Source organism: Ciconia boyciana, chromosome 2, assembly GCF_034638445.1.
Source record: "Ciconia boyciana chromosome 2, ASM3463844v1, whole genome shotgun sequence".
In the NCBI taxonomy this organism is placed as follows: Eukaryota; Metazoa; Chordata; class Aves; order Ciconiiformes; family Ciconiidae; genus Ciconia; species Ciconia boyciana.
The window spans coordinates 906,272-922,527 of record NC_132935.1 but is presented as its reverse complement, the minus strand read 5'-3'; the positions used below and the strand labels follow the sequence as shown (position 1 = coordinate 922,527).

General features: G+C 67.2%; 1 protein-coding gene across 1 annotated transcript in view; it reads left to right on the top strand.

Moving 5' to 3' along the window:
* Nucleotides 1-3,264: 3,264 nt before the first annotated feature.
* CPSF1 (cleavage and polyadenylation specific factor 1) overlaps nt 3,265-16,256 on the top strand; it is a 19,346-nt gene continuing 6,354 nt past the window's right edge. Inside the window, exons 1-28 of the mRNA XM_072855045.1 lie at nt 3,265-3,659; nt 4,376-4,548; nt 4,670-4,697; nt 5,422-5,762; nt 5,866-5,946; nt 6,058-6,209; nt 6,319-6,465; nt 6,564-6,703; nt 6,786-6,896; nt 8,346-8,439; nt 8,532-8,619; nt 8,711-8,836; nt 9,885-9,936; nt 11,186-11,280; nt 11,381-11,455; nt 11,610-11,690; nt 11,981-12,070; nt 12,161-12,277; nt 12,424-12,565; nt 12,667-12,845; nt 12,944-13,080; nt 13,203-13,377; nt 13,526-13,732; nt 14,501-14,590; nt 14,672-14,815; nt 14,935-15,087; nt 15,172-15,288; nt 15,459-15,549. Of these exons, the coding sequence (XP_072711146.1) occupies nt 4,405-4,548; nt 4,670-4,697; nt 5,422-5,762; nt 5,866-5,946; nt 6,058-6,209; nt 6,319-6,465; nt 6,564-6,703; nt 6,786-6,896; nt 8,346-8,439; nt 8,532-8,619; nt 8,711-8,836; nt 9,885-9,936; nt 11,186-11,280; nt 11,381-11,455; nt 11,610-11,690; nt 11,981-12,070; nt 12,161-12,277; nt 12,424-12,565; nt 12,667-12,845; nt 12,944-13,080; nt 13,203-13,377; nt 13,526-13,732; nt 14,501-14,590; nt 14,672-14,815; nt 14,935-15,087; nt 15,172-15,288; nt 15,459-15,549 (3,397 nt within the window). The 5' untranslated portion in view covers nt 3,265-3,659; nt 4,376-4,404. The remainder of the gene's footprint in view (nt 3,660-4,375; nt 4,549-4,669; nt 4,698-5,421; nt 5,763-5,865; nt 5,947-6,057; nt 6,210-6,318; nt 6,466-6,563; nt 6,704-6,785; nt 6,897-8,345; nt 8,440-8,531; nt 8,620-8,710; nt 8,837-9,884; nt 9,937-11,185; nt 11,281-11,380; nt 11,456-11,609; nt 11,691-11,980; nt 12,071-12,160; nt 12,278-12,423; nt 12,566-12,666; nt 12,846-12,943; nt 13,081-13,202; nt 13,378-13,525; nt 13,733-14,500; nt 14,591-14,671; nt 14,816-14,934; nt 15,088-15,171; nt 15,289-15,458; nt 15,550-16,256) is intronic.

The window sequence follows — 16,256 nt, the reverse complement described above, 5'->3', positions numbered from 1 at the left end:
GGCCCACCGGGACCCAATGGGACCCAGCACCGCAGCCCCGGAGCCGGCAGCACCCAGCCCCCCCCAGCCCCGTCCCCCTGCCCCTGCCCCTGCCCTGGGGCTGCGGGAGCAGCCGGAATAAAGATGGAATAAAGGGATATAGGGGATATAGGGGATGTGGGGGATGTGGGGGATGTGGGGGATGTGGGGGATGTGGGGGATATAGGGGATATAGGGGATGTGGGGGATGTGGGGATATGGGGGATATGGGGGATGTGGGGGATGTGGGGGATATGGGGGATATGGGGGATATAGGGGATGTGGGGGATGTGGGGGATATGGGGGATATGGGGGATATAGGGGATGTGGGGGATGTGGGGGATATGGGGGATATGGGGGATATAGGGGATGTGGGGATGTGGGGGATATGGGGATATGGGGATGTGGGGGATATGGGGGATATGGGGGATGTGGGGGATATAGGGATGTGGGGATATGGGGGATGTGGGGATGTGGGGGATATGGGGGATATAGGGATGTGGGGGATGTGGGGGATATGGGGGATGTGGGGATATGAGGGATGTGGGGGATATGGGAGTTATAGGGGATATGGGGGATATAGGGATATGGGGGATATAGGGGACATGGGGGATATGGGGGATACGTGGGATATAGGGATATAGGGGATAGGGGGGATATAGGGGATATGGGGGATATAGGGGATATGGGGACGGGGGATATGGGGATATAGGGATACGGGGGATATAGGGGGGATAAAGGGCCATAAAGGGGATATAGGCGGGGATAAAGGGTTATATGGGGGATAAAAGGGGATATGGGGGGATATAGGGGGCCATAGGGCAATGAAGGGGGATATAGCGGGGATGAAGGGGGATATAGGGAGGGTAAAGGGAGATAAGGGGGGACATAGGGGATATAGCGCAATGAAGGGGGGATATAGGGAGGATATAGGGGGATGAAGGGGGCTATAGGGGGCTATAGGGGGATATCAGTGGCTGGACGGGGCCGGGGCCAGTGCTGGGGGCTGGGGTGGGGGCTGGGGGCACCGAGACGGGGTGCGGGAGGAGCCCTATGGGGCTATAGGAGTCCTGTGGGGTGCGGGAGGAGCCCTATGGGGCTATAGGAGCCCTGTGGGGTGCGGGAGGAGCCCTATGGGGCTATAGGAGCCCTGTGGGGTGTGGGAGGAGCCCTATGGGGCTATAGGAGCCCTATGGGGTGCGGCAGGAGCCCTATGGGGCTATAGGAGCCCTATGGGGTGTGGGAACCCTATGGGGCTATAGGAGCCCTATGGGGTGCGGGAGGAGCCCTATGGGGCTATAGGAGCCCTGTGGGGTGCGGGAGGAGCCCTATGGGGCTATAGGAGCCCTGTGGGGTGTGGGAGGAGCCCTATGGGGCTATAGGAGCCCTATGGGGTGCGGCAGGAGCCCTATGGGGCTATAGGAGCCCTGTGGGGTGTGGGAACCCTATGGGGCTATAGGAGCCCTATGGGGTGTGGGAACCCTATGGGGCTATAGGAGCCCTATGGGGTGCGGGAGGAGCCTATGGGGCTATAGGAGCCCTGTGGGGTGTGGGAACCCTATGGGGCTATAGGAGCCCTGTGGGGTGTGGGAGGAGCCCTATGGGGCTATAGGAGCCCTGTGGGGTGTGGGAACCCTATGGGGCTATAGGAGCCCTATGGGGTGCGGGAGGAGCCCTATGGGGCTATAGGAGCCCTGTGGGGTGTGGGAACCCTATGGGGCTATAGGAGCCCTGTGGGGTGTGGGAGGAGCCCTATGGGGCTATAGGAGCCCTGTGGGGTGTGGGAACCCTATGGGGCTATAGGAGCCCTATGGGGTGTGGGAACCCTATGGGGCTATAGGAGCCCTATGGGGTGCGGGAGGAGCCCTATGGGGCTATAGGAGCCCTGTGGGGTGCGGGAGGAGCCCTATGGGGCTATAGGAGCCCTGTGGGGTGTGGGAACCCTATGGGGCTATAGGAGCCCTGTGGGGTGTGGGAGGAGCCCTATGGGGCTATAGGAGCCCTGTGGGGTGTGGGAACCCTATGGGGCTATAGGAGCCCTATGGGGTGTGGGAACCCTATGGGGCTATAGGAGCCCTATGGGGTGCGGGAGGAGCCCTATGGGGCTATAGGAACCCTGTGGGGTGTGGGAACCCTATGGGGCTATAGGAGCCCTGTGGGGTGTGGGAGGAGCCCTATGGGGCTATAGGAGCCCTGTGGGGTGTGGGAACCCTATGGGGCTATAGGAGCCCTATGGGGTGTGGGAACCCTATGGGGCTATAGGAGCCCTATGGGGTGCGGGAGGAGCCCTATGGGGCTATAGGAGCCCTGTGGGGTGCAGGAGGAGCCCTATGGGGCTATAGGAGCCCTGTGGGGTGTGGGAACCCTATGGGGCTATAGGAGCCCTATGGGGTGTGGGAGCCCATGGGGCAGGCCCAGGATGTACAGCCCCTATACGGTGTAGGGCCCAGCCATGCAGGCATCCTATAGGGTGTAATCTCTGGAAAGGTTTGGGGGCTCTATGGGGCCCAGGGCCGCTATAGGGCACAGCCCCTGGGGGTGTGTAGGGCTGCTATGGGGTGTAGGGCCCCTATGTGGTGCAGGCTCTCCATAGGGTGCAGCCCCTGAGTGCCATATGGGGCCGCTATAGGGTGAAGGGTCCCTATGGGGTGCACCCCTGGGTGCCATATAGGGCCGCTATAGGGTGCAGGGTCTCCATAGGGTGCATCCCCTGGGTGCCATATAGGGCTGCTATAGGGTGCTGGGCCCCCATGGGGTGTGGGGTCCCCATAGGGTGTGTCTCCTGGGTGACATATAGGGCTGCTATGGGGTGTAGGGCCCCTATAGGGTGCAGCCCCTGGGTGCCATATAGGGCCTCTATAGGGTGCGGGGCCCATAAGAGGTGCACGGTCTCCATAGGGTGCAGCCCCTGGGGGTGTGTAGGGCCGCTATAGGGTGCAGGGCCCCTATGGGGTGCAGGGTTCCCATAGGGTGCAGCCCCTGGGTGCCGTATGGGGCCGCTATAGGGTGCAGGGCCCCTATGGGGTGCAGGGTTCCCATAGGGTGCAGCCCCTGGGTGCCGTATGGGGCCGCTATAGGGTGCAGGGTCCCTATGGGGTGCACCCCTGGGTGCCATATAGGGCCGCTATAGGGTGCAGGGCCCCTATGGGGTGCAGGCTCTCCATAGGGTGCACCCCTGGGTGCCATATAGGGCCGCTATAGGGTGCCCTATAGGGCCACTATAGGGTGCAGGGTCCCTATGGGGTGCGGGGTCCCCATAGGGTGCAGCCCCTGGGTGCCATATACGGGCCCTATAGCGTGCAGGGTCCCTATGGGGTGCACCCAGGGCCGCTATAGGGTGCGGGGCCCCTATGGGGTGCAGGGTCTCCATAGGGTGCACCCCTGGGTGCCATATAGGGCCGCTATAGGGTGCAGGGCCCCTATGAGGTGCAGGGTCCCCATAGGGTGCACCCCTCGGTGCCACATAGGGCCATTATGGGTGCCATATAGGGCCGCTATAGGGTGCAGGGCCCCCATAGGGTGCCTCCCCAGGTGCCGTCTAGGCCTCGGCGGACCGTCGTCTCGTTGGTCGCGGCCGCTCTACCCCTCACTTCCGCTTTCTCGCTGGCGCGTCGCTTCCTCCCCTCAGCGTGCGGAGCGGGGTGAGGAGGCGGCGGAGGGAAAATTTTGGGGGGGGAAGGAGGAAGATGGGGGGCCCGTGGGGCTGGGGGGGCTGGGAATGTGGGGAGGGGGCTGAGGAGGGGTGCAAGGGTGGGGGGCGTTGGGGGAGATTTGGGGTGCAAGGCGGGGGGTGTGGGGTGCGGGGGGGGGCAGGTTCTCTGCTAAATTAGGGACCTCTTGGGGTGCCGGGCCCCCAAAGGGGGGGATATGGGGGGATATGGGGGATACGTGGGATATAGGGGATATAGGGGATAGGGGGATATAGGGGATATGGGGGATATAGGGGATATGGGGGACGGGGATATGGGGGATATAGGGGATACGGGGGATATAGGGGGATAAAGGGCAATAAAGGGGGATATAGGCGGGGATAAAGGGTTATATGGGGGGATAAAAGAGGATATGGGGGGATATAGGGGGCTATAGGGGCTATAGGGCAATGAAGGGGGGATATAGCGGGGATGAAGGGGGATATAGGGAGGGTAAAGGGAGATAAGGGGGGACATAGGGGGATATAGCGGGGATGAAGGGGGATATAGGGAGGATATAGGGGGATGAAGGGGGCTATAGGGGGCTATAGGGGGATATCAGTGGCTGGACGGGGCCGGGGCCAGTCCAGGGGGGCCCGGCACCCCAAGAGGTCCCTAATTTAGCTTTTTTAGGGTTTTTTTGTGTGTGTGTGGGGGTTTTTTTTTAGGGGGGTACCCCCAAAAATAAGGGGGGGCCATGTACGCCGTCTACAAGCAAGCCCACCCCCCCACGGGGCTGGAGTTCTCCATGTTCTGTAACTTCTTCTCCAACGCCGAACGCAATCTGGTGGTGGCCGGAACCTCCCAACTTTACGTTTATCGCCTCAACCACGATTGCGAGGTAACAACCCCCCCCCCCAAAAAAAATCCTCCCTGAGGTCCCCTCCCCCTCATATTTTGGGGTGTGGGGGGGGATTTATGGGGGAGGGGCTGATGTTTTCCCCCATTTTCCCCCCCTGCAGACGGCGGCCAAAGGAGACAGCAACACGGGTAGGTGAAGGGGGGGGCTGGGGCTTTTTTGGGGGGTCCCTGTGTTGTCGCTGTGTGTCCCCCCCTCTCTAAGGGACAGATCCCCCCCCCCCCTTGGGGACAAGGGAGGAGGGACAGGCAGGGACAAGGGACAGGCAGGGACAAGGGATGGGATGAGGGACAGGCAGGGAGGAGGGATGGGCAGGGGCAGGCAGGGATGGGCAAGGACGAGGGACGGGCAGGGCCCAGGGGCGCGGGGACAGGCAGGGCCCAGGGGTGGGGTGAGGGACAGGCAGGGACGGGCAGGGATGAGGGATGGGACAAGGGACAGGCAGGGATGGGCAGGGATGAGGGATGGGACAAGGGACAGGCAGGGATGGGCAGGGATCAGGGACAGGCAGGGACAGGCAGGGATGTGGTGCAGGCAGGGACGGGCAGGGATGAGGGACGGGCAGGGATGAGGGACAGGCAGGGATGAGGGACAGGCAGGGATGAGGGACAGGCAGGGACGGGCAGGGACCAGGGACAGGCAGGGATGAGGGATGGGACAAGGGACGAGGGACAGGCAGGGACCAGGGACGGGCAGGGACCAGGGACACAGGGACAGGCAGGGACAAGGGATGGGATGAGGGACAGGCAGGGACGGGCAGGGACGAGGGACGGGCAGGGACGAGGGACAGGCAGGGACCAGGGACGGGCAGGGACCAGGGACAGGCAGGGACGGGCAGGGATGTGGTGCAGGCAGGGATGAGCATGGACGAGGGATGGGCAGGGCCCGGGGCCGGGCAGGGCCGTGCAGGCAGCTCCCAGCCCCGGGCTCTCTGCCCGCGGACGGGGCGGCAGCGAGCTGGGGGGCGATGGGGGGAGCCGCGGGAGGGGGAGGCCCCCCCGAGGGGCTGGTGGGGGGCAGCCCCCCTGCCCGCCCTGCCCGCCCTGCCCGCCCTGCCCGCAGAAGGCAAAGGGCACAAGGAGAAGCTGGAGCTGGTGGCCTCCTTCGCCTTCTTCGGCAACGTCATGTCCATGGCCAGCGTGCAGCTGGCGGGGGCCAAGCGGGACGCCCTGCTCCTCAGCTTCAAGGACGCCAAGGTAACGCGGGGACCCCCCCGGCCCCCCAGGACGTGGCGGGTTGGTTTGGGGTTGGTTTTTTTGGGGGGGGGGTCTCCTGCCCGTCACCCCCTTCCCCTTCCAGCTCTCCGTGGTGGAGTACGACCCCGGCACCCACGACCTGAAGACGCTCTCCCTGCACTACTTCGAGGAGCCGGAGCTGAGGGTGGGTGCCGAGGGCGGGAGAGGGGATTCGGGGGGTTCTCTCTCATGCTGAGGGGGGCGGGGGGGCGTCCCCCAAAAAAACCCCCCACCCCGCCTTGCCCGTCGCCCGCAGGACGGCTTCGTGCAGAACGTCCACATCCCCCGCGTGCGGGTGGACCCCGACGGGCGCTGCGCCGTCATGCTGATCTACGGCACCCGCCTGGTCGTCCTGCCCTTCCGCCGCGACACCCTGACCGACGAGCACGAGGGGCTGGTGGGAGAGGGGTGAGGAACAGCCCCTCCCCGCCTCCCCCCCGTTCCAGGACCCCCCCCCCGAGTGCCGCCCGCGGGTGCTGGGGGGGTCTCCTGAGCCGCCGCCCCCTGCCCGTCGCAGGCAGAAGTCCAGCTTCCTGCCCAGCTACATCATCGACGTGCGGGAGCTGGACGAGAAGCTCCTCAACATCATCGACATGCAGTTCCTCTACGGCTACTACGAGCCCACCCTCCTCATCCTCTTCGAGCCCAACCAGACCTGGCCGGGGTGAGCGAGCCCTTCCGTCCGTGTGTGCGTGTGTCCCCCCCCCCCACCGCGGCGTCCCCGCCGGGGGTCGGCGTGACGCGTCCCCTGTCCCCGCGCAGGCGGGTGGCGGTGCGCCAGGACACCTGCAGCATCGTGGCCATCTCCCTCAACATCATGCAGAAGGTCCATCCCGTCATCTGGTCCCTCAGCAACCTGCCCTTCGACTGCACCCAGGCGCTGGCCGTCCCCAAGCCCATCGGTGAGCGACGGCGGCGGCGGCGGCGCGGCGGCGGCGCGGCGGCAGCGCGGTGACGGCGGTCTCTCTCTCTCTTTGGCGGCAGGAGGGGTGGTGATCTTCGCCGTCAACTCGCTGCTCTACCTCAACCAGAGCGTGCCGCCCTACGGGGTGGCCCTCAACAGCCTCACCAACGGCACCACCGTCTTCCCCCTGCGTAAGGGCCACCCTCATCGTCCTCCTCCTCCTCCTCCTCTTCCTCGTCCTCATCCTCTTCCTTGTCTTCCTCGTCCTCATCCTCTTCCTTGTCTTCCTCGTCCTCTTCCTCATTCTCTTTGTCTTCCTCGTCCTCTTCCTCATTCTCTTTGTCTTCCTCGTCCTCTTCCTCATTCTCTTTGTCCTCTTTCTCTTTCTCTTTGTCCTCTTCCTCTTTCTCTTTCTGCTCTTTCTCCTCATCCTCGTCCTCTTCCTCGTCTTCTTAGTCCTTCTCCTTATCCTCCTCATCCTCTTCCTCATCCTCCTTGTTCTCTTCCTCGTTCTCCTCATGCTCTTCCTCATCCTCCTCATCTTCCTTGTTCTTCCGCGTCCTCGTCCTCTTCCGCGTCTTCCTTGTCCTCCTCATCCTCTTCCTCGTTCTCCTTGTTCTCTTCCTCACGCTCCTCATCCTCCTCGTCCTCTTGCTCCTTGTCCTTCTCATGCTTTTCTTCTTATTCTTCCTTGTTCTCCTTGTCCTCTTCCTCTTTTTCCTTGTTCTCTTCTTCTTCATCGTCTTTGTGCTCATCCTTTTGCTCATCTTCCTCACCCTCTTCCTCATCCTGCTTGTTCCCCTCCTTGTCTTCTTCCTCCTTCTCCTCATCCTCATCTTCCTTGTTCTCTTGTTCTTCCTTGTCATCCTCCTTGTTCTCGTGCTCCTTGTGTCCTCTTCCTCTTTGTCCTTCTCCTTTTTGTCCTCTTGCTCCTTGTTTTCTTCCTCCTTGTCCTTTCCCTCCCTACTCTCTTCCTGCCTGTTCTCTTCCTGCTCGTCCTCTTCCTCATGCTCCTTATCCTCTTCCTCATCCTGCTCGTCCCCCTCCTCGTTCTCCTTGTCCTCTTTCTCATCCTCCTCATCTTCCTCATCCTCTTCCTCTTTGTTCTCCTTCCTCGTCCTCCTCGTCTTTCTCCTTCTCATCCTCCTCGTCCTCATCCTCCTTGTCCTCGTCCTCATCCTCCTTGTTTTTCTTCTCCTTGTGCTCCTCCTCCTTGTCATCCTCATCCTCCTCGTGCTCCTCATACTCCTCTTCCTCCTTATCCTCCTCATCCTCCTTGTCCTCCTCCTCCTCCTCCTCATGCTCCTCATCTTCTTCGTCTTTCTTCTTATCTTTGTCCTCCTTCTCCTTGTCCTCCTCCTCCTCCTCCTCATCCTCGTGCTTCTCATTTTCCTCATCCTCTTTCTCCTCCTCCTCTTTGTCCTCCTCCTCCTCTTTGTCCTCCTCCTCCTCTTTGTCCTCCTCCTCTTCCTTCTCCTCCTCCTCTTCCTTCTCCTCCTCCTCTTCCTTCTCCTCCTCCTCTTCCTCCTCCTCCTCCTCTTCCTCCTCCTCTTCCTCCTCCTCGTCCCCCTCCTCCTCCTTCCTCCCCCCGTCCTTCCTCCTCCTCCCTCCTCAGGGCGCTCAGCCTCGCTCTCCCCCAGGTGTGCAGGACGGGGTGAAGGTGACGCTGGACTGCGCCCAGGCCACCTTCATCTCCTACGACAAGATGGTCATCTCGCTGAAAGGAGGGGAGATGTAAGCCGTGGGGCCGCCGTGGGGCCGCCGTGGGGCCGGTGTCGCCGCCGCCGAGCGTGCCACCGTCCCCGCCGTGTCCCCTCTGTCCCCAGCTACGTCCTGACGCTGATAACGGACGGGATGAGGAGCGTCCGCTCCTTCCACTTCGACAAGGCGGCCGCCAGCGTCCTCACCACCTGCGTGAGCCCCGCGGGGGAAGATGGGGACCCCCCTGCGCGCGTCCCCTGGCGCGTCCCTCCCCGTCACCCCCTCTTGGCGTCGCCCCCCGCAGATGGTGACGATGGAGCCGGGGTACCTGTTCCTGGGGTCGCGCCTGGGGAACTCCCTGCTGCTCAAGTACACCGAGAAGCTGCAGGAGACCCCCGCCAACGGGGGCAAGGAGGCGGCCGAGAGGCAGGTGAGGCCACAGGGGGCCCCGAGCCCCTCCCCGTGTCCCCAAGCCCCGTGTCCCCGAGCCCCGTGTCCCCGAGCCCCGTGTCCCCAAGCCCCCTTCCCGGGGCCCCACGTCCCTTTCCCGGGTCCCAGACCCCCTTCCTGTGTCCCCAAGTCCCCATCCCGGGGCCCCAAAATCCAGGGCCCCAAGCTCCGGGTCCCCAAGCCCCCAGCCCGGGGCCCCACGCTCTTTTCCCAGGTCCCCATGTCCCCTTCCCAGGTCCCAGACCCCCTGTCCCGGGTCCCCAAGCCCCTTCCTGGGACCCCAAAACCCAGGGCCCCAAGCCCCGCGTCCCCAGGTCCCCTTCCCGGGGCCCCACACCCCCATCCCAGGTCCCAAACCCCCGTCCTGGGTCCCCAAACCCCATCCCAGGTCCCCAAGCCCCCGTGCTGGGTCCCTGCGCCCTGTCCCAGGTCCCAGACCCCTGTCCCGGGTCCCCAAGCCCCTTCCCGGGACCCCAAAACCCAGGGCCCCAAGCTCCGGGTCCTCAAGCCACCCTCCCAGGTCCCCAAAGCCCCTTCCTGGGACCCCAAAATCCAGGTCCCCGAGCTCCAGGTCCCCAAAGCCCCCTTCCCGGGTCCCCAAGCCCCTTCCCGGGACCCCAAAACCCAGGTCCCCGAGGTCCGGGTCCCCAAAGCCCTTTCCCAGGTCCCCAAAGCCCCTTCCCAGGTCCCCAAGCCCCTTCCTGGGACCCCAAAACCCAGGTCCCCGAGGTCCGGGTCCCCAAACCCCCATCCCAGGTCCCCAAGCCCCCGTGCTGGGTCCCTGCGCCCTGTCCCAGGTCCCAGACCCCCTGTCCCAGGTCCCCAAAGCCCCTTCCCGGGTCCCCAAGCCCCTTCCTGGGACCCCAAAACCCAGGTCCCCGAGCTCCGGGTCCCCAAGCCCCCCTCCCAGGTCCCCAAGCCCCCGTGCAGGGTCCCCACGTCCCCTTCCCGGGTCCCCACCCCCGCCCCCCAGCCCCGCTGCGGGGGGGCCCCGGGGGGTCGGGGGGTCCCAGCTCTCGGCCCCGCAGGAGGAGCCCCCGGTGAAGAAGAAGCGGTCGGAGCCCTCGGGGACCTGGGCAGGTGGGGCAGCGCCGGGACCCCCCCGAGCCGCGCCGGGGGCTCCGTCCCCCCACAGCGGGGTGGGAAACGGGGGTCCCAGCGTCACCGCGGGGGGCGGTGACACGGGGGTGACACGGGGGGTGACGCGGTGACACGGGGGGTGACACGGTGATGGGGGTGAGGTGGTGATACGGGGGGTGACACGGTGATGGGGGTGACGCGGTGACACGGGGGTGACACGGTGATGGGGGTGATGTGGTGATACGGGGGGTGACACGGTGATGGGGGTGACGCGGTGACACGGGGGTGACACTGGGGGTGACGCGGTGACACGGGGGATGACGCGGGGGTGACGCGGTGACACGGGGGGTGACACAGGGGTGACGTGGTGATACGGGGGGTGACATGGTGATACGGGGGGTGACACGGTGATGGGGGTGACACGGTGACACGGGGGTGATGACACGGGGGGTGACGCAGTGACACAGGGGGTGACACGGGGGTGACGTGGTGACACGGGGGGTGACACGGTGATGGGGGTGACGCGGTGACACGGGGTGACACCGGGGGTGACGCGGTGACACAAGGGGTGACGTGGTGACAGGGGGTGGGGGGTGATGGGGGATGACGTGGTGACATGGGGGGTGACATGGTGACGGAGGGGTGACGCAGTGACACGGGGTGACGTGGGGGTGACGCGGTGACAGAGGGGTGATGTGGTGACACGGGGGGTGACGTGGTGACAGAGGGGGATGACGCGGGGGTGACGTGGTGACGTGGGGGATGACGCGGGGGGTGACGCGGTGACCCAAGGGGTGACGTGGTGACACAGGGGTGACGTGGTGACAGGGGGTGGGGGAGTGATGGGGGTGACGCGGTGACAGAGGGGGATGATGCGGGGGGTGACGCGGTGACAGAGGGGGATGTGGTGACACGGGGGTGACGTGGTGACGTGGGGGATGACGCGGGGGTGACGCGGTGACCCAAGGGGGTGACGCGGTGACAGGGGGTGGGGAGTGATGGGGGTGACGCGGTGACACGGGGAGATGATGCGGGGGGTGACGCGGTGACAGAGGGGATGACGCGGGGGGTGACGCGGTGACAGAGGGGGATGACACGGGGGTGACGCGGTGACACGGGGGATGATGCAGGGGGTGACGCGGTGACACGGGGGATGATGCGGGGGTGACGCGGTGACAGAGGGGGATGACGCGGGGGGGTGACGCGGTGACACGGGGGGGTGACGCGGTCTCCCCGTGCCGCCGGCCAGGAGGGAAGTCGGCGCCGCAGGACGAGGTGGACGAGATCGAGGTGTACGGCAGCGAGGCGCAGTCGGGCACCCAGCTCGCCACCTACTCCTTCGAGGTACCCGGGCGGGGAGGGGGCGCCCCACCCCCGCTCCGTCCCCTCCCCGCGTCACCCCCTCGCCGCGTCCCCGTCCCCTCCCTCGTCCCTTCCCCTCCAGGTCTGCGACAGCATCCTCAACATCGGGCCCTGCGCCAACGCCGCCATGGGCGAGCCGGCCTTCCTCTCGGAGGAGGTGAGTCCCGGCAGGAGACGGGCAGCCCCTGCCCGCAGCCCCTGCCCGCAGCCCCTGCCCGCAGCCCTGCCCGCTGCCCCTGCCCGCAGCCCTGCCTGCAGCCCCGGCGCGGGCAGGGCAGGGCGGTGACAGCAGCCATTTCTCCTCCTCGCAGTTTCAGAGCAGCCCGGAGCCGGATCTGGAAATCGTCCTTTGCTCCGGCTACGGCAAGAACGGGGCCCTCTCCGTCCTGCAGGTCAGGCTGACGGCAGCCCCGGTGCGACACCAGCCCCGGCCCCCCAGCCCCGAGCCCCCCCCCCCCGACCCCCCGACCCCCCGCACCGCGCGAAGGCCTGTCCCGGTGAGGAGCGTCCGCGCCAGGTCAGGTACCGGTGCCACAACAAGGCCCCGGGCAAAACCAGGGCCGCGCCCGGAGCGTTGGGCGCCGCCCGTATCCGCCCAGCTACAGCCCGTCCTTCTGCCCCACGGTAAATGTGGGGCTGCCCCACGGCGCCCGCCCGCCCTCACCTCTCCCCTCGCCCGCAGAAAAGCATCCGGCCCCAGGTGGTGACCACCTTCGAGCTGCCGGGCTGCTACGACATGTGGACCGTCATCGCGCCGCAGAAGAAGGAGGAGGTCGGTGGCCGGGGGGCCGTCGCCGTCCCCTCCTCCCCGCTGGGATGGCGGCCGCGGCGCGGCGAGGCTCACCGGGCTTTTTCCCTCCAGCCGGACGAAAACGCCGCGGGGGAAAACGCCGAGAAGGAGCCGGCCGCCCCCGAGCCCCCCGAGGAGGACGGCAAGAGGCACGGCTTCCTCATCCTCAGCCGCGAGGACTCCACCATGGTGCGGCGGCTCGGGGCGCCCGCCGGCGTGCCGCGGCGGCGGCGAAGGGTCGGTCGGGATGCCGGCCGGCGTCCCCCGGCTCCCCGCGGTGGGTCCGGCGCTCGGTCCCACGCCGTGTGTGTGTGTCCCCCCCCTTCTCCGGGCAGATCCTGCAGACGGGGCAGGAGATCATGGAGCTGGACACCAGCGGCTTTGCCACGCAGGGACCCACCGTCTTCGCCGGCAACATCGGCGACAACCGCTACATCGTCCAGGTGTCGCCGCTGGGCATCCGGCTGCTGGAAGGAGGTGGGTGCCGGCGGAAGCGGGGCGGGGGGAGCGCCCCGTGGGTTGCTTGCGGGACCTCCCCCCTCTCTCCGTCCCTCGCGTTTGCCCCTCCCCGCCGGCAGTGAACCAGCTGCACTTCATCCCGGTGGATCTGGGCTCGCCCATCGTGCACTGCGCCGTCGCCGACCCCTTCGTGGTGATCATGAGCGCCGAGGGGCAGGTCACCATGTTCGTCCTGAAGAGCGACACGTACGGGGGCCGGACCCACCGCCTCACCCTCCAAAAACCCCAGCTGCACCACGTGGGTGCCGGTAACCCCCCCCACCCCCACCCCCAGGGCTCCCGGTAGCGCCGGGCGGCCCCCCGGCAGCTCGGCGTCCCCCTCCTCGGCGTCCCCAGCAATCCAAGGTGATCGCGCTCTGCCTCTACCGCGACGTCAGCGGCATGTTCACCACGGAGAGCCGGGCGGCCGGCGCCCGGGACGAGCTCTCCCTCCGCACCCACTCGGAGGCCGAGACCCTCATCCAGGACATCAGGTGGGTGCCGGGTGCTCTGGGTGGGTGGCGGGGGTCGCCCCCCCCTCGCCGCGAGGGACGGCTCGGTGACGGCTCGGTGACGGCTCGGTGACGGCTCGGCGTTCCTCTCCCGGCGGGCGCAGCGACACGGTGGACGACGAGGAGGAGATGCTCTACGGGGATTCGGGGGCTCTTTTCAGCCCGGCTAAGGAAGAACCGCGCCGCAGCAGCCTCCCCTCCGCCGAGCGGGACCCCCACCAGTACAAACCGGAGCCCACCCACTGGTGCGTACTGGTGCGGGAGAACGGCGCCATGGAGGTGAGAACCCCGGCGGGCAACCAGGAAAGGGACGAGGGGACCCCGCGGGGTCCCGCCGCCGCACCGGCACCGCCGGCGGCGATCCCTGCCCGACCCTCATCCGCCGGTGTCCCCCCCGGCCCCGGCCCGTCGCCGCGCCGTGCCGTAGATCTACCAGCTGCCGGATTGGCGCCTGGTGTTCCTGGTGAAGAACTTCCCGATGGGGCAGCGGGTGCTGGTCGACAGCTCCTTCGGGCAACCGGCCGCCCAGGGGGACGGCAAGAAGGAGGAGGTGACGCGGCAAGGGGAGCTGCCGCTGGTCAAGGAGGTGCTGCTGGTGGCACTGGGCAACCGCCAGAGCCGGCCCTACCTGCTGGTGAGGGGACCGGCGATGCCGGGGGGATGCCGGAGGATGCCACGGAGGGTGGGAGATGCCGGGGGATGTGGGGGTGCTGGGGGATGTGGGGGTGCCGGGAGATGCCGGAGGGTGCCGGGGGATGTGGGAGATGGGGGATGCCGGGGGATGCTGGAGGATGCCACGGAGGGTGGGAGATGCCGGGGGATGTGGGGAGATGCCAAGGGATGTGGGGGGTGCCGGGGGATACCGGGGGTGCCGGGAGATGCCGGAGGGTGCCGGGGGATGTGGGAGATGCCGGGAGATGGGGGATGCCGGGGGATGCCACGGAGGCTGGGAGATGCCGGAGGATGCCGGGGGATGTGGGAGGTGCCGGGAGACGGGGAGGATGCCAGAGGGGTGTTGGGGGATACCGGAGGATGCCAGGGAGGCCGGGGGATGCCGGGAGGTGCCGGGGGATGCCCGGAGATGTGGGGGATACCAGGGATGCCGGGGGATGCCGGGGAGGCTGGGAATTGGCGGGGGATGCCGGGGGATTTGGGAGATGCCGGGAGATGTCGGGGGACGCCGAGAGACGCGGGGGATGCCGGTGGCTGGGAGGTGCCGGGGATGCCGGGGGATGTGGGAGGTGTTGGGAGATGCCGGGAGATGCCGAGATGTTGGAGGCTGCCGCGGAGGCTGGGAGATGCCGAGGGACGGCGGGGGATGCCGGAGGGATGCGGGGGATGCCGGGGAGATGCCGGGAGATAACCGGGGGCTGCCGGCGCTCGTCCCCCGGCCGCCTCGCAGGTCCACGTGGAGCAGGAGCTGCTCATCTACGAGGCCTTCGGCCACGACTCCCAGCTGGGCCAGAGCAACCTCAAAGTCCGGTTCAAGAAGGTGGGAAGCGGGGAGGCTCCCCCCAAAAAAACCCGCGTGCCGCCCCGGCACCGGCACCACGCTCCCCCTCCCCCCCCCCAGGTCCCCCACAACATCAATTTTCGGGAGAAGAAGCTGAAGCAATCCAAGAAGAAGCCGGAGAGCGCGGGGGGCGAGGAGCCGGGGGGGCCGCGCGGCCGCGTCGCTCGCTTCCGCTACTTCGAGGACATCTACGGCTACTCGGGGGTGAGCGCGGCCGCGCCGGCGACCGACCCCGGTTCCCGCCCCCGGCTTCGCCGAGAGTAACCGGGGCTGTCCGTCCGTCCGTCCGTGTCCCCCCCATCATCACCATCATCACCATCAAGGTTTTTATCTGCGGCCCGTCCCCGCACTGGCTGCTGGTGACGTCGCGGGGGGCCCTGCGCCTGCACCCCATGACCATCGACGGCACCGTCGAGTCCTTCGCCCCCTTCCACAACGTCAACTGCCCCAAGGGCTTCCTCTACTTCAACCGACAGGTGCGGGGCGGCAGGGATTTGGGGGGGGATTCGGGGGGTCTTGGGGGGGTCCCGGCCGCCCTGACGGGGGGGCTGTCGGGCCAGGGGGAGCTGCGGATCAGCGTCCTGCCCGCCTACCTCTCCTACGACGCGCCCTGGCCCGTGCGGAAGATCCCGCTGCGCTGCACCGCGCACTACGTCGCTTACCACGTGGAGTCCAAGGTGCCCGCGCCGCAGCCCCCTCCCCGGGGGTGCCCAGCCCCCTCCCCGGGGGTGCCCCGCTCCTCTTCTTCCTCCGAAGCCCCGTCCCGCTCGGTGCGGGCGGGGGGGGCCACGGGCAGGGCAGGGGGGCGTCCCCCGCGTCCCCGTGCCGACGGCGGTGTCGCCGGCAGGTCTACGCCGTGGCCACCAGCGTCATCAACCCCTGCACCCGCATCCCCCGCATGACCGGGGAGGAGAAGGAGTTCGAGAGCATCGAGCGGGGTGAGCCCCGCGTGTCCCCCCCGAGCCCCGCGTGTCCCCCCCAGCCCCACGTGTCCCCCCAGCCCCATGTATGTGTCGTCCCCCCCAGCCCCGTGTGGCCCCCATCCCTGTTCCGTCCCCCCCCCGGCCCCGTGTGTCCCCCCGCCCCATGTGTCCCCCCACGAGCCCCGCATGTGTCCCCCCTGCCCCATGTGTCCCCCCCAAAGTGTCCCCCCCAAAGTGTCCCCCCCAGCCCCATGTGTCCCCCCCATCCCTGTCCCGTCGCCCCCCCGGCCCCATGTGTTGTCCCCCCCCAGCCCCGTGTGTCCCCCCTGCCCCATGTGTCCCCCCCAAAGTGTGTCCCCCCGAACCCCGTGTGTGTCCCCCCCCAGCCCTGTATGTCCCCCCATCCCTGTCCCGTGTCCCCCCCCCGGCCCCATGTGTCCCCCCAGCCCCGTGTGTCCCCCCAAGCCCCATGTGTCCCCCATCCCTGTCCTGTCCCCCCCCCGGCCCCATGTGTCCCCCCCAGCCCCGTGTGTCTCTCCCTGAGCCCCGTGTCCCCCCCATCCCCGTGTGTCCCCCCATCCCCGTGTCCCCCCAGCCCTGTGTCCCCCCCATTCCTGTTCTGTCCCCTCCCCGGCCCCATGTGTCCCCCCAGCCCCGTGTGTCCCCCCATCCCTGTCCCCCCCAGCCCCGTGTGTCCCCCCATCCCCGTGTCCCCCCAGCCC